Below are 16,626 nucleotides of genomic sequence, written 5' to 3' on the forward strand. Positions count from 1 at the left end.
TCCTTTAGATTGTACTTACTGCAGCCACAGTGTGCCAGTGGTGGAGGGGTGGATATCTAGTCCTGTGGCAGGGGCACTGATCCAGTAAACTGCTCTGTTCTGGATAGTGTTTAGCTTCTTGAGTGGTGGTGCGGCTGCACCCATCCAAATTTATAGTCAGTATTCCATTACAGTCCTGACTTAAGCCTTGTAGATGGTGGATAGGCTTTAAAGGGTCAGGCGGTGAGCCACTTGTCACAGATCACCCAGCCCTTTCCCTGATCTTACAGCCACAGCATTGATATGGCTTGTCCAATCAAGTTTCTGGTCAATGGTGATCCGCAAGATGTTAATCAAAGAAGACTCTGCGACGGTGGTATGCTTGAAGCTCTCTTTCCTGCCCCTTTCGCTCTCCCTTTTCTTTACTCTCACTCTTTTTCTTTATCCCGTATGCTCTCCCTTTCTTTTCTGATATTCAGGAATCTGGTTTTTATTTCTGCTAAAATTGAGAGTGTTTTCTCCCCATGTTCTTTAAATACCCTGACATCAATATGCCAGAAATGCTGTTCCTGAACAGAATCTAAAAGATAAATTCATATAAAATCTTCTGGGCTTCATGGTTGCAAAAAACTCTTTTTTGTGCTTGATACGATCTCTTCTTAACTACGGGCTTTGTGTTGCATTGATGTACCACTGTAGCATTGGTGTGGAATGGTTTCACTTCAGCGACACTAAAAAGTTATGGTTTAAATTTGGAGTCGGGGCTCAACCTGACTTTGGAGCAGAGTGGTGTGATATTCCCTGTAGCAGGGAGTCTCGCTCTGCTTCACTCAGGAGTCAGGCCAGGCTCTGGAGGTAATTTTAACCTTCAAGAATGTGTGAGTTGGGGCAGGTGGGCAGTAAAATAGTTTGTTTTTTGAGCGGGACTGCATCCCGGCTCCAACGCGCCTATTTCTGGGTTTAACCCAGGCGCGTTTGGATGCGCGCAACAGAAATCCAGAAGTCCCGTCCCCACTTAAAGCCAGTGGGCTGATATTTAAAGAAGTAATGTAACTCATTGCGATAGCTGAGGCACTTAATTTTTAGTGTATTAGATGTCAAACAAATTTAACCTTACCTGTTTGGGCTTCCCATCGCTTCTGAATCACGTCAGGTGAAAGCAGGCGAGAAGGGCCGGATCCATGAGGTGAGTGCCTTTATTGCACTGCTTGTGGGCCAGGAAGAGCATAAGTGCTTCATCCAGGCCCAACAAGCTCACCTGATGTGATCGGACCCCTTGCGATCGGCTGCCCCTACCCCCCCACCCCCACCCCACCGATGGTGGAGACCCCCCAATCTTCTCCAAGGCCCACCCAATGTCATCCACACCACCCCCCCCACCTGATTCACGGCTCCTCAACCTGTCAAACTGGCTTCCTGGCGCGTGGGAAACCTGAAAGTACAAATACTTACTTACCTTCAGTTGAGTTCCCGGTTCCCCATGTGAATATCTATGTGTGTGCTGGGATCCCGGCTCCGAGCTAAAATCATGCCCCCGACTCTGAATTTACACTGCAAAACCTGAGCTCTTGTGTGAAGAGAAACCACTTCTTATTCACACTACATCTGTCGAGTAAATTCAGCCTTCGTCACCGTGTCAGGCTTATGAATCAGTAAAGATCACCCCAACAATTCTTGTTGAGAGACCAGAGCTGGCAATGTGGTGTTTTGAAAAGTTACCTTACAAGTTCAGCTGTATTGTGCAATAGCATAGTAATTTCCCAATTACCAGATATAGTGGGGAACCAAGGGGCTAATGAGAGTGAGGAACTTTAAAGTAATTAATCAGTACTGGAGAAACTAATGGGACTAAAAGCCGATAAATCCCCTGGACCTGATGGCCTACATCCTAGGGTTCTAAAAGAGGTGGCTGCAGAGATAGTGGATGCATTGGTTGTGATCTTCCAAAATTCTCTAGATTCCAGAATAGAAAAACAGAATATTTTTTAAATGGTGAGAAACTATTAAATGTTGGTGTTCAGAGGGATTTGGGCGTCCCTGTACAAGAAACGTAAAAAATTAGCATGCAGGTACAGCATGGTAGCAAATGTAACCCTGCTATTCAAGAAAGGAGGGAGAGAAAAAATGGGGAACTACAGGCCAGTTAGCCTGACATCAGTCGTCGGGAAAATGGTGGAATCCATTATTTAGGAAGTGGTAACAGGGCACTTAGAAAACCATAATATGATTAGACAGAGTCAACACTGTTTTATGAAAGAGAAATTGTGTTTGACAAATTTATTATAGTTCTTTGAGGATGTAACTAGCAGGATAGATAAAGGGGAACCAGTGGATGTAGTATGTTTTTGGATTTTCAAAAGGCATTTGATAAGGTGCCACATAAAAGGTTGTTACACAAGATAAGGGCTCTTCCCTTATCTTGTGTAACAACCTTTTATTATATATATATTAGCATGGATAGAGGATTGGTTAACGGACAGAAAACAGAGAGTAGGGATAAACGGGTCATTTTCAGGTTGACAGGCTGTAACTAGTGGAGTGCCACAAGGATCAGTGATTGTAAAAAGCTGAGGCCCAATCTATATTAATGACTTAGATGAGGGGACTGAGTGTAATGTATCTAAGTTGCTGAGGATACAAAGCTAGATGGGAAAGTAAGCTGTGAGGAGGACACAAAGAATCTGCAAAGGGATATAGACAGGTTAAGTGAGTATCTGCCACCTTCTTGCCCAGAGTATAATGTGGGGAAATGTATGGTTATTCACTTTGGCAGGAAGAATAGAAAAGCAGAATATTTTCTAAATGGTGAGAAACTGTTAAATGTTGGTGTTCAGAGGGATTTGGGTGTCCCCATACAAGAAACACGAAAAGTTAGCACACAGGTACAGCAAGCAATTAGGAAGGCAAATGGCATATTGGCCTTTATTGCAAGGGGGTTGGAGTACAAGAGTAAGGAAGTCTCGCTACAATTGTACAGGGCTTTGGTGAGACCTCACCTGAAGTACATTTTTGGACTCCTTATCTAAGGAAGGATATACTTGTCTTTAAGGGCGGAGCGACGAAGGTTGACTAGATTGATCCCTGGGATGAGGGGATTGTTCTAATGAGGAGAGATTGAGTAGAATGGACCTATACTCTCTGGAGTTTAGAAGAATGAGAGGTGATCTCATTGAAACACATCAAATTCTGAGTGGGTTTGACAGGGTAGATGCTGAGAGGTTGTTTTCCCTGGCTGGAGAGTCTAGAACTAGGGGGCATAGTCTCAGGTTAAGGGGTCGGAAGAATTCCTTGACTCAGAGGGTTGTGAATGTTTGGAATTCTCGACCCCAGATGGCTGTTGATACTGTGTCGTTGAGTATCTTCAAGGCTGAGATAGATAGATTTTTGGACTCTTTGGTGATCAGGCAGGAAAGTGGAGTTGAGGCCAAAGATCAGCCATGGTGTTGAATGGCGGAGCAGGCTCAAGGGGCCGTATGGCCTACTCCTGCTCCTATTTCTTATGTTCTTATACATTTCTTTTTGTCAGCTCAAAAAGGAGGATCCTACTTCAGTAGTCGTTAGGGGCTAACTTGGCATTGTTGAATTACTCTTGCAGCTTTCTCAATTTGTAGCTTTTAAAGGTTCCCTCCTTTGGGAGGCTGATGGCTTCATCTGTTAGTCTTGCACTACGGTCCACCTGAAACAGAAACCGGTTAGAACTCGGCTGATGTTTCAAGACTTCCTGTCTGTAATTCAAAGCCAATTTAAACACCTGTGGGTGGACAGCACTGTAGGATGTTTTAATATAAATAAGCATGTGCTTTAGTATTTGGGTTTCTGCCCCAATATTGTACAGTTTCATAAAAACACCAGTGTGTAGGAACACCTCCCTATATAATGTTACTGGAGAGAGTTGCCATAGTTTATGAAGTACAACGCAGAGCACTCCCTTTTTAGGGTTACTTACCAAAATTTCTGTTTAGCCCTCTATGGACTGGTTATGAGCCTCGATGCACGGGGACGCCACAAGAGGCCCATTTCATCTTTGGTATAAAATGGCAACACTGTGTCCGGGTTGTTTCCCAAGCATGAGATCGATGGTATAATTGGTAGCAACGAGTAGCTCTGATCAATGCGTTGGTTGCAGTGTGAATATGGATGAACTGTTCAGTGTGCTGCTTTATTTGTTACAACTGCCTTGGATTAATGTTGGCCAATTTTACCTGTAGTACGATGAACTTGATATTGACCTTTGTGCATGATTATCAGAAACATGTGCACACACTTTGTATTGGATGTTATTTGGCATTCGCCAAGAGTTCTGTTTATACTGCTTTGTACATCACTGCAGTCACTTATTCTGTGGGCTTGTAACTGGGACTTTATTATGAGTCATACTTTGATGAATATACAATGAAGAAAAACTGCACTGCACTGTAGAACCAGTGAGCTCTTCCCTTCAGAAACGGGTAACGTGAACTGTTGCTCTAGTAATATGATAGTCCGTACCTAATGTTGACTGTGCTGCTCAAGTAGAGGAAATTGTGCTGAAATGTTAACCTGTTATAGACTTGTAATGGAAGAAGGATGGCTGTTGGGCAACACTCGGGGTACAGTTATTTAGATTAATTCTATAACCGGGTTGTGAATGCTAATTGTCTCCTTTCCACAGTGGGCTGATTTATAACTCTTCATGATGTACTTCATGAGGGATGCTATGACATTTCAGGGATGTGAGCTTGTTTTGGTTTATTTCCTGAACCCATCTATGTACTATATAATGCTGCATTAATGTCTGAATGGAATAGGATGCCATGGAAACAGGATTGCCAGTGTAAGCAGTGCTACAGTACACGAACAGTGTGTAGGTGTTCCATCCCTCTGAAGGATAGGCTCACATTGATCCACAGCATAATTATAGTCTCCAAGCTGCATGCTAACCCCTTCAGTGCTGCAGGAGAAGTGGAGCTGAGTGCTGAACTCTACATCAGCTGGCAATTTGTTTTGTCACCTAATCTCCATCTTGCTTTCTAGTTTTAAGTATGTTGGAATAAATTATTGAATTTCTGCCGATCAAATCATTTTTGTCAGTGTTCACCAGGCTAAAGCAGTTTAGTCCTGATTCCACTTTATGAATATTGAGTGAAGAACTCTGTGCATTGAGTGATATGTGTATAATCCACCTGCTTTACCCATTGTGTTCTTTTTTTTTTTCTCCCTTTTTTTAAGGTTGCGACTTGTACTATTCTACAGTTTGACAAGTGCTGACAGCCCTCTGGTACCTTGCCCAGAAGGCCATTTTCATCCGAGCCCAGACAGTGCATGTTGGAAAGCTATTTAACCATGGTGGGGTTTCAAAGCACAAACCTGCCAATGTTAGCTAATTTTACAGCACTCATCATCCAATGGTTATCAAGGAAAGGAGCACCGGTTTCCTCAGTACTCCCTTCAGCCTAAGAATTCTGAGATCAATTGTAATGTTTCTCTGTAGGTAATATTTGCTTACACTAATAAGGAGTTGAATCTGGATCCTTTCTGATGTGAATGACTCAGTATTGTACCCTGTGCATTTACCCATTAGGGGACAGTAGGAGTAATCTTTTAATGGTACAGTACAACTCATCACTTTTACATTGGAGCATCTTGAATGCTTAATAACGAGGGAGCAGATTTAGAAATGGATCCCAAAATGCTTTCTAAAATTGAATTTGCATAAGCATGCACAATGAACTGTGTCAGTGCATAAATATTAAAGCCCAAGAGTCAGTTTAAAATATATTGGCACTGACTGTTTGTTTATTTATGAACAGGTGAAACCAGATGGTAGTTTCCCTGTAAGAAGCAATGTTAATACCTGTGGTTCCTAATGAAGTAAGTTCCCAATCCCGGTAGATTGAGATGTCCAAACGAAGGTTGCTACTTCTCCAAAGAGAGAAGAAAATGGATGGGTGAGCTGGGCTGTGCTGCTCTTGCTTGCCATCTAGTGGTCGGTTACTGTGCCTCTAACAGAAACCTGGTTGTTTGTTGGCTTGTCTTCCCTTTTCAGTTGGGGAATGGTGCATGCTGGGGAGAGTGAAGAGAACCTAAAATAAAGAAAAACAAACTTCAAGGAAAAAAGACACAAACTGCAACTATGGCAGCAGTTGACAGTAAATTTGTCACAGCTCCCTATCCTGATGCATTTGCATGACAGCTGTGTTCCCAAATGCACTAGTTTAAATTGGGGATGCAGAGTGAGAGTGAAATTGAGAACAAAGTCACCCATTCAGTGGGAGATGCATGTTTGCTTTGGCAGGAGCCTGAATTCTCTTCTGTCCATTATAGGAAGAAGCCTTTCTGAGGGCCTATCTGGTATTCAGTGACCATCTCCAATTCAATCTGTAATATTACTTGATTTTTTTTCCCTGGAAGCCCATCCCTGGAACAGGGAAACAGCAGAGATCATCAGGTTGACTCCTCTGTAAGAACATCTATCTTTTTGATATTGTGCTTCTGCCCCTCTGCCTGTGTTACCGTTCTATAATCACGGTAGAATTTACCACTGTGGGGAAGAAGAAAGGAGTGGTGGTATGTTTTCAATCCTGTCAGTCAAGAATAATTAAGCACAATGTGACAGTAAATCAAGGAAACTGAAATATGTGTTAAAAATATCAGAGCTTGTTATGCCTTCCACAAGGATCTGTTCCCTTATAATTCTGGATACAATCAATTCTCCATAATTTATGCAAGTTTACTGTCCTTTAGTTTTATTTTTCTCTGATCTGGAGATTTACTGTGTTTTTATATATAATAGAAAGATGCGTTTCAGGTCAGATCTGTAACATCTTGTATATGTTGCATGGACTTGTATGATGCAAATAATTTCTAATCGCTCTCATTAGGCTTTCAATCCTGGTCAGTAAGCTGTCACCTCTGCACAAACCTTGCCAGAGTCTTGGTAATGCTGGGAGACAGAATGCAGGTTGTGTATAGAATGGCATGGTATCTATTTGCGAACCTTCAGATAGATAGCAGGACTGCTTAGTTAGCCTGAAAGGTGACCAGTCCATCCTTTTGTCATTTGTGCTACTTCCCTGCCAAATGGCACAGTCCAACCATATCGTAAGCTTCAAATCGGCAGCATTGAGTGGTTTAGATCAACAATGTGCCTGACTGCTGTAGTGTCTGCAGATGTTTATGTTCCCAACGAAGGGGTTTGTCTCTGAATCTTTTTGGAAGGTTTCCTTCAGCTAATTTCTGGTACTGTGCTTGGGAAGGTGTTAGCAATATGATCCCATATGGAAGCTGTGTTGCAGGACTGGGCAGCTCAGAACTGCCATGGTTAAACCTGCAGTCTCTCAGAAGAAGTAGATTGGCACAAGTACTGCAGTGCTGATGGAGTTTAGCTACTGGCATATTCATTATTGAAAATTTATACTTGCAGTGCAGAAAGAAAGTTTCTGCAGGCAGCAGTCTGCCATTGTCAGTTGGCTCTGCAGCAGTATCACGATTAGTCATTTCCAGGGAAGCTTCTTGATGAATTGAGGATTATAACAATATATTGATGATTACAGTGTTCCAGAATGCTGTGTAAGTAATGGCCTTTGGAGCCTGTCTCTTTATTGGTTAGCTGGGTACTAGCTATTATGGAAGCCTGGTAAATCCATAATGTAACTATTGTGGCTCTTAATTATTACAAAATGTAAGGGTATTGAAGCATCGTATGTCTATTATGAACTTCTCTACTGCCAGGAATCCTTTGACATCGAATAAGGGATGATGTGTTTCTGTAGCATAAGAATAGGTGGAGCTTAGACGATCATTTATAATTTTCCTCCAATTTATGTGTGATGGTATCTTCATGTAAGTACAGTGAATATGTATGAGGGTAACACAATGCAGCTTTCGGGTGCATCTGCAGAGCTGCATTAGAGATCAGCCTGAGCCTGTATGGCTGTCAGGTTATCTGTGAGTAAGATCCACTTTTACCTCAAACTGATGTAATGAGCTGTGACAGCCTATTGAATACACAGCTCCAGTCGTGACTCACTCCCCGTTTTATTGGTAAGATTACATGCCGGCTGTTGCCTCTTCGGTCTCTACTTTTGCTGAATTCCAGCATATCTTGTGTTTCCCTTGCAGTTCCACCCCCTTTTGTACCCACACTGGAAACCGACGATGATGTGTCCAATTTCGATGAGCCGGAGAAAATCTCGTGCCCGGCGATCAAGGCACGGCAGCTGAACAGATCGGGTTTCACAGGCGAGGACTTGCCATTCGTGGGATTGTCCTTTACCAAGACACTGGCTGCACTCTCCCGCTCAGAGTAAGTGCAATCACTCAGTTAACCCGTTCACCCTCAGCTTATGCAAATAGATCTGGAAAGCAGCAGTATATTTCAGGGTAAAAGAGAAAGTCTGGCAATTGTGTTTTGAAATGCCCATGCAATGTTCGCTTCAGTACAATTATCTGTTGACCTTTTAATTACTGAGCAATTTGTAAAGACCTCTTCACAGAAAGGTGGTGTTTCATTAAACTTCCAATGTAGCCAAGCAGAGGTTAACTTGTGGAGAATTATTGCTTTTGCAAGACTTAATAGCGAAGCTAGGATCAAAATTTGTAAGTACCACCACCATTACCATTTGAGCAGGGTCTGATGCTGGAACCTTATGTCTGATTTTCTGCTTTTGAGTCTTGCTGTTTGAATGTCTACAGGTTGATCCAGTGTGTGGATAAACTACTTTACTATAAATCTTCACCGTTTCTATTTGAACAAAATGCTTCTTGAATAACATCAATCTGCACTTGACATGAATCAAATGCTTCAATCACCTGACACTTTGAAACCATATTTGGCACGTTCCCCTTATTAATGAACTGTGCTGAGCTGGACCAAAGCAGATCATTGCTTCATTGCTGCAATAGCCTGAACCTGCTTCCAATCAAGACCCTACGCAACTCAGTATGACTTGGCGAATTGCATCCAGTTCTAAGAATAGGACCTCTGCGGTGATGTCAAGGGACTAGTCCCAGGTCTGATCTTATGGGAGGATTGCACATAATTTTGTTCAATTGAAGGATGTAGAAATTAGATATTCATTTTAATAGATTTTATAAAAGGATCAGTAATGCAATCGTTGCATGCAACTGCTGGTTGGACCTACTCTGGGAACATAGTAATCTATGAACGCAATGTTTTTAGTCTAGTGATGAGATCTGCAGTAGGAACGTGTCACCTGTGTGTGCAATGTAAGAAACATGCATTTGTGCAGCACCTTATCACATCTCAAATGTTCCAAAGTACTTTACAAAGTAATACAATTAATTACTTTGAAGTGCAGCGATTGTTATGTAGGCAACTGTGGCAACTGTTTTGCCTACAGCCAGATCCTAAAAATAGCAGTGAGATGAATGACTGGTTAAATTTTTTTTGTATGATGTTGGCTGAGGGAAAAATGTTTTGGCGGGCACCAGGAGAACTCCCTGCTCCTCTTTGAAATAATACCTCCGGATCCTTAATGTCCAATTGAACTAGTGGAGCAGGCACACAGGGTCTTGGCCTAATGATTCACTTGAATGGTACAGTGCACACTCAGTACTATACCGGAGTGGGACTTGAACCTGCAACCATCTGACTCAGAGGTGAAAGTGCTACCAACTGAGCCAAGATGACAAGATCCGATATGTGGACATGGTAACGTGCGCAGTGATGCAACCTGATTATAGGTACATAGTAACTGATTGCGGAACTCTGATTGTTGCATGAAATATGGCGACTGGGCCTGTCATGGAAATATGCTTAAACAATGCATGCATGAAGAGACCTGGCAATCAAACACCATGCTGGATTGCTCAGTATTACTGCACAGTAACTTGCAGAGATTAGACCTGGCATTAGAATATGATAACCTTTGGTAAAGTGTGGTGTCAGGATGTGGCAATGGGCATGATGACTTAAGAGCTTTCATTAGAAATCTGGTATGTACTTGGAGATGGGAACTGCTATATGAACATAATAGTATAGAAATGACTGTTTGTTTCACGTATTAGCATGTGAACATTTAACGTCTTTGCAGTATTAGTGTATGAAAATGACAGACAGAGGAATTTCATTCAATAGCAATATCTGTACATAGCAACATGATGGGACCTGGTGTGGAAACATAAGTTATGCATGTAGTATTGTCTTAACTTTTGAAGTGAGAATATTGGGCCTGAAATAGTTTAATCTTGAATCCATGGTCTGTCTCCTATAGGTTTTATCACATCTCCTAAAGATATCCAGATACCTGTTTTAGGTGAATGGTCATATCAAACTTTGTTTCAATTGCCATCCTCTTCTAAGCATTTGCTTACTGCAATCCTTTTATCACTTGCAACCATAACAGATTCCAAGTTGAAATGCACATTTATGGTGGGTGAGAATATTTTTGAACATTTGTTGTGATGCTCACAATCTGTGAGTGATGGGTGCTTTTTCTCCAGATTAAAGTTACCTTCAGGTTTTATAGTGTTGTGATAGGTGAATAAATTTTGATAATCAGGATTATTTTTTTTTTCTTTTAGCTATACTTGACATTCCACAGGCTAATTCAGGAAAATCAGTCGGTACTGTAAAAGGTTTTAGGCTTTCAGCATCTATTATTCCCTTTTATTTTTTAATATCCTTGTCATATTAAGCACACCAGTATGAAAGAGGCCATTAAATAATTATGCCTCACTCATGTCAACAGGGTTATTCCTTTTCTGGCAGTGTAGTTTGAAACATGACACTGTTACTCATGTGTACTTGCAGTGGTGTCCTAAGTTTGCAGCCATTGTGTGCAGGCTACTTCTCCCAGCACACACACGCACATACTTGGATCTTGTTACCAGTGTGATTCTGCCAGCCTGAATTGGGTGGACAATGTGCTGATAAGTAGATTTGTCAGTTGCACAATGCATGTCATGATCATATATTGTTTTACTGATCGATTGTTTGAACCTATGGGTTTTGTCAATCTACACATACAAAGCTTCCAGCATCTTTTTGACTGTCATGGTTTAGAGCTACGTTACCATTTTCTGCATTGTATTTCGTCTCTCTCTCTCTCTCTCTCTCTCTCTGTTATCTGTGATACCTCTTCTAGTCAAAGATGTGGGCCATATTGAGAACTTGTATACAGCAGAGTGGGGGCATATCATATTACACAACCATGCACAGTGCCAATTTCTTTGAGATACTGGCAATTGGTGTTTTCCCATTATGGAAACAACAGTATCCTATTCGTATGTGGAGGTTTAACTTCTTTCAAAGAATGAGGCAGACCATTTCTAAGGTAGTTAATCTAACATTACCCAGATTCAAGCAATGTATTCATTGCCAATAGATCATTTCACTGCTTGGTAGCTATTGCACATTTTTCACCTGTCCTGTCACAAAGTGAACATAATACAATGCCGCTAGGTCCTTTTTACTCCAGAATTATTGAAAGAGGAATGCCAAATGGAGGTGCAAGCTTCTGAGACCACGTGGCCATGGTTATAATGGGTATGGTAGTGTAGTGGTTATGGTACTAGACCAGCAACACAGACTGAGTTCAAATTCCACCATTACAAATTGTGAGATGGCATTCAATAAGCCTGGTAATATGTGGATTAGCACCAGGGGGAAAAAAATTGACCACGAAAGTTGCCAGATTGACGTTAAAACCCCAACTAGTTCACTAATCCCAGTCTGGCCTGTGTCATTCCAGTCCCATATTGCGTGATTGACTCTTGGGCCTGGATTTTAACTGGGAGCCGGGAAGTGGGGGGGGTTTGCGGATGGGAAACCTGGAAGTAAGGGTTTCCCGCAGATCCTACTGAATTTAACGGTAGACCTGTTTTAAACTCTCAACGGCTTCTTGCCCGTTGGCCAGCTTGATTGGCTGGTAAGCTTGTTGGGCCTGGAGGAAACACTCCTGCTTCTTCTGACCTACAAGCAGTGCAATAAAGATTCGTACCTCACGATCCGGCCCCTCTTGCCTCCTTTTCACTGGCAAGATTCACGAGCCACGGAAACTCCACGCTGGAGGTGTAAAATTTAACGGTCGGTGAAAATCAATTTAAAAAGACCTAATTAGTGCCTTATAAGGACTTTAAATGCTGTGATAACTAGCCACCCGCCTGCACTAATTAGGATCCTGAACTGTGGCGCATAGGTTGCTCGCACGCATCCAAACGTGTCTCTGTTAAACGTGGAAGTGAGTGCGTTGGAGCTGGGTTGTGGTCCCATTCAAAAAATCAATTATTTTAACTACCCACGCACCTCCAAACACGTTCTTGGGGGTTAAAATTCTCCCCTTGCTCTCTAAAGTGGTCTAACAGGTCACTCAGTTGCAAAACCAGCCACTACTCAAGAAGACCCACCAAAACCTTCTCAGAGCTAATAGGGTTGGGCAATAAATGTGACATCATGGTATGTTACAGCACAGAAGGAGGCCATTCGGCCCATTGTTTCTGTGCTGACTCCTTTTTTGAAAGGGCTATCCAATTTGTCCCATTCCCCTGCTCTTTCCCCATAGCCTTGTAAATTTTTCCCTTCAAGTATTTATTCAATTTCCCCTTTGTAAGTTATTATTGAATCTGCTTCCACCACCCTTTCAGGCAGTACATTCCAGATCATCACAACTCTGCGTTTTAAAAAAAAAGAAAATGTTTCCTCGTGTCGCCTCTGGTTCTTTTGCCGATCACCTTAGATCTGTGTCTTCTGGTTACTGACCTCTCTGCCACTGGAAACCGTTTCTCCTTATTTACTCTATCAAAACCGTTCATGATTTTGAACACCTCGATCAAATCTCCTCTTAACCTTCTCCAGTCTCTCCACTTAACTGAAATCCCTCATCGCTGGTTCCATTCTAGTAAATCTCTTCAGCACTCTCTCCAAGGCCTAAAGTGTGGTGCCCAGAATTGAACACAATACTCCAGTTGAGGCTGAACCAGTGTTTTATAAAGGTTTAGCATAACTCCCTTGCTTTTGTGCTCCATGCCTCTACTAATAAAGCTCAGGATCCCATATGCTTTTTTAACTGCCTTCTCAACTTGTCCTGCCACCATCAAAGATTTGTGTACATACATCCCCAGGTCTCTCTGTTCCTGTACTCCCTTTTAAAATTGTACCATTTAGTTTATATTGCCACGCCTCATTCTTTCTACCAAAATGTATCACTTCACACTTCTCGACGTTAAATTTCACCTGTCGTGTGTCTTCCCATTTCACCAGTCTGTCTATGTTCTCCTGAAGTCTGTTACTATCCTTCACATTGTTTACTACATTCCCAAGTTTCGTGTCATCTGCAAACTTTGAAATTATACCCTGTATACCCGAGTCCAGATCGTTAATATATATTAAAAAGCAGTGATCCTAATACTGACACCTGGGGAATACCACTGTGTACTGCCCTCCAGCCTGAAAATCAACCATTCACCACTAGTCTCTGCTTTCTGTCCCATAGCCTGTTATGAATCCACGCTGCCACTGTCCCTTTAATCCCAGGAGCGGACATGCGTCCCATTCTAGTTACAGCAGGGGGAACCCTTGGTCAGCTTGGACCATCTTTGGTAAGATTCATTACACCGTAGCCTGATGAATGCCAGTGCTCTGAGCAGAGTTGCATGTAAGAGTTACTTGCAAGTTGCTTGCATTGTACCTCCGTCTGAAAATTAGGTCATCAATCCAGACTGGCTCTGTTGTTTTTACTCCAGCCACATGTCATGGCAATTCTGTGGATGGTTGTGGCCGATACTGAAATTTTCTCTGCCGATTTTGTAAGGGTATTGGTTCACTTCTGCTTGACGGTATTTTGATGCAAAACCGAGCGAAAGCAGCTTACTTACATACTTGATAAAGGGCAGAGTCCTGCTTCTTTTTTATTCCCTCTAGATATAATAGAGTTCAGTTTTATATTGGTAAATATACCTAATAAGGTCGCAGTGGGCTGTATTTTTTGTCTTATTCCGGGAACATTTCTCCCTGTATCTTCTTTGTACCCTAAATCCTGAGCTTGTCTGGTACGAGCCTGGGTGTATTATTATAAATGGAAGGAGTCCTCCTTTCTTTCATCCCCACCCTCAAAAAAAAACACTGGACGTCTTTGGACTTTGACTTTTCCACCACTCCTTGTGGAGAGTTTGAAGAAGGGTTAGATAGTTTAGGACAGTCATTGCCTGGCCTAGAGCCATCTTGCCAATTATTTGACAATTTCAGTGTGAAAGGCTTTGAAAACAGTCTGTGATATAATGCTGGCCACTGAACTGGGTTCCATTCATGTGCCATTCATAAACCTGACAGGGTCTTATTCCCTGGACATATTGTGACTAACCATACAGAGCTTACAGTAAGACAGAAACCAGATCTTTGACTTGCCTCCCAAAGTTGAAGTCTGGTACTTGGTATTCTTCCTAATGTAGCTTCTGTTTTTGTATTTGGAGTTGGAGTTTGGCTACACTCTGCAGCATGAGTGAAACCGCACTCAAAGTTCCAGGGATTTCACTTTTTTTGTTGAGTGATGTGGGTAAGCCCTTAGTACAAAATGGACTCTTTCTCAATCAGTAGAGGTAGCAAGAGTACAATATTGCTGTTGAAACACACTGGGCCATGCAAAATGACAATAGCATGTTGAGTCTAATGGGCTTAAATCATCCTAGTGGCAACAACATAAGTAAATTCCAGGCTCTGGTAGTGGATCAACCTTATCTTTTTCTGGACATGGTTGTGCTTAGATTTTGGTTCAGATTTTTTTTTGCCAAATCACCCGACTTTCATGTACTACAGGAAATTGTCATTTACCTGGTTCAGGTTTTTGGAAGGATGAACACTGGTCAGTAAAGCTGTATTCGCGATTATCTCTCCAACTTCAGCCTTAAGTGATTTATGCACCACAAAATTAATGAATTCTGGCAATTTGTATATATGGTTCCCTTCACTGTTAAAATCAGCGATGCGCTACAATTGAAGCTAACTCCTAAAATAATCCCATTATTGTTTCCAGATCAGTAACTTCGCTGATGGACTCGCCAGCCAAAACTAACTCTTTGGAAAAAAAGCTGCTGTTAAAGAACAAAGAACTGCAGGAGACACAGGACAAGTGTCACAAGGTACATGTGGGACAAATTACAAAGGGGTTTTCTTTATTTGACTTGTTTGTCCAAATATAGCACGGAAGGCTTCATATTCGCCCTAACTGTTATCCATTTGCCAAATTAACGTCTCTACCTCTTTATTTTTTCTTTCCTTCCTTCCTCACAGACCCCATCTGAGATCGTTATATTCTTTACTAGTTAATGAACGCCAAGTTTTCTGTTTGGATCCTTGAGTGTGATCTCACAGTTAGCCATGCAGATTTTATAGATGTTATGTTGCATCGTTTTGTAAAGTCAGAGTGATCTATTATAGTATGGCCTGGAATTTCCTGGATTGCACTTGCACAGAAATTATACCAAAACCTATGCTGGTTTCTGCACTGATCTTGCCAATGGGATCTTATGCCCAAATTTCCTGTAGAGCTAATTTGCCTATGCTGGAACGTAAAAACTGGTGTAAAACAAGCTTGAATTCAGCGGTATTATCTTTCATTCTAATTTCTATATTCTAAATGGCTAGACAGAGGTTTAAATTTATGGTCGTTTTAGTCCTAATAAACTTGATCAAAACTACACAGCTGTATTCTAACATTTTACTTCATTGTATATTTCTTTAAATAATTAAACTTGCTAATAAGTTAAACTTTGCTCTTCACTGTTAGTTCTTGATAAGTGCAACTAATTTAGGAAGTTCAAATATGAATTTTTAGAAAACCAGAACAGTAGCTACAACTGGATCACCTTGTCCCTTATAACCATCATTATAATTGTATTGCTGAATTGGACCAGTATTGATTTATTTTGATAGATAATTGCAAAATTTCACCGACCCAATGCACCAATCTCCATTTCATTATTATTACAAAGAAGTCTGCAGTTGTCCTTTTAGTTATTTACAAAACATAAAGTGGTAAAATGAAACTGCATGACCATGGTTCTTTAGAAATGATGTGCACTAATGTGGAATGCTCTGGATCTTGCATCTTATATATTCAGGTTGATTGTTCATTTAAATAAGTTGTGCATTGGAGGGGAACTTGAAGTATTTGAATCACAGGGCAGACACTGCAGTTTCTATTTAACAGTTAAAATTATTTATAAGAAATAAAAATGGTATTTTTGAAAAAGGGTCAATAGTTATAAGAGGCTGTTTCCTAAAAACAATAAGTAAAGGTTCAGACCTGAGAAATGCAGTTATTCCTCCAGTTACGCCAATATCCGGTGACTATTGGGGTAAATGCAGGAAACTCGCGTGAGCTGGTCTTTTGCGTGGCCTCGAAGTGATGTAAATGATTAGCAGAGGGTTTCAGCGGATATATCGCAAATGATCAAGGAAGTTTGTGTGTAGTGATGTTTTGGTGTAAAATTAGCATAAATCAGTTACGTGTGAATTTTCTCGGGGGGAGAAATAGCACAACTCTGCTCTTACGCCGTAGTTATGCTGAAAAGTTCCTGGAAACTCCAGGCCATTAATGCTTCCAGTTATCTTGTATCCGTAACCATTGCCTGGCCTGTGTCATGCTTCTGTGCAACTTATTTGATTTTACTAGTTATTAAGATTAGGAATGGTGAAGAGCCCAGTTTTAA

The 16,626-nt window shown here is 41.4% G+C and overlaps 1 protein-coding gene across 2 annotated transcripts in view; it reads left to right on the forward strand.

Annotated features, from left to right (window-relative positions):
* The window catches only part of cita (citron rho-interacting serine/threonine kinase a), a 204,162-nt gene that overhangs the window by 25,180 nt on the left and 162,356 nt on the right, over positions 1-16,626 (forward strand). For both annotated transcript variants that reach the window (XM_068005625.1, XM_068005626.1), the window contains exons 10-11: positions 8,080-8,263; positions 14,949-15,054. In XM_068005625.1, the coding sequence (XP_067861726.1) occupies positions 8,080-8,263; positions 14,949-15,054 (290 nt within the window). The remainder of the gene's footprint in view (positions 1-8,079; positions 8,264-14,948; positions 15,055-16,626) is intronic.

Source organism: Heptranchias perlo, chromosome 25, assembly GCF_035084215.1.
Source record: "Heptranchias perlo isolate sHepPer1 chromosome 25, sHepPer1.hap1, whole genome shotgun sequence".
Classification (NCBI taxonomy): Eukaryota; Metazoa; Chordata; class Chondrichthyes; order Hexanchiformes; family Hexanchidae; genus Heptranchias; species Heptranchias perlo.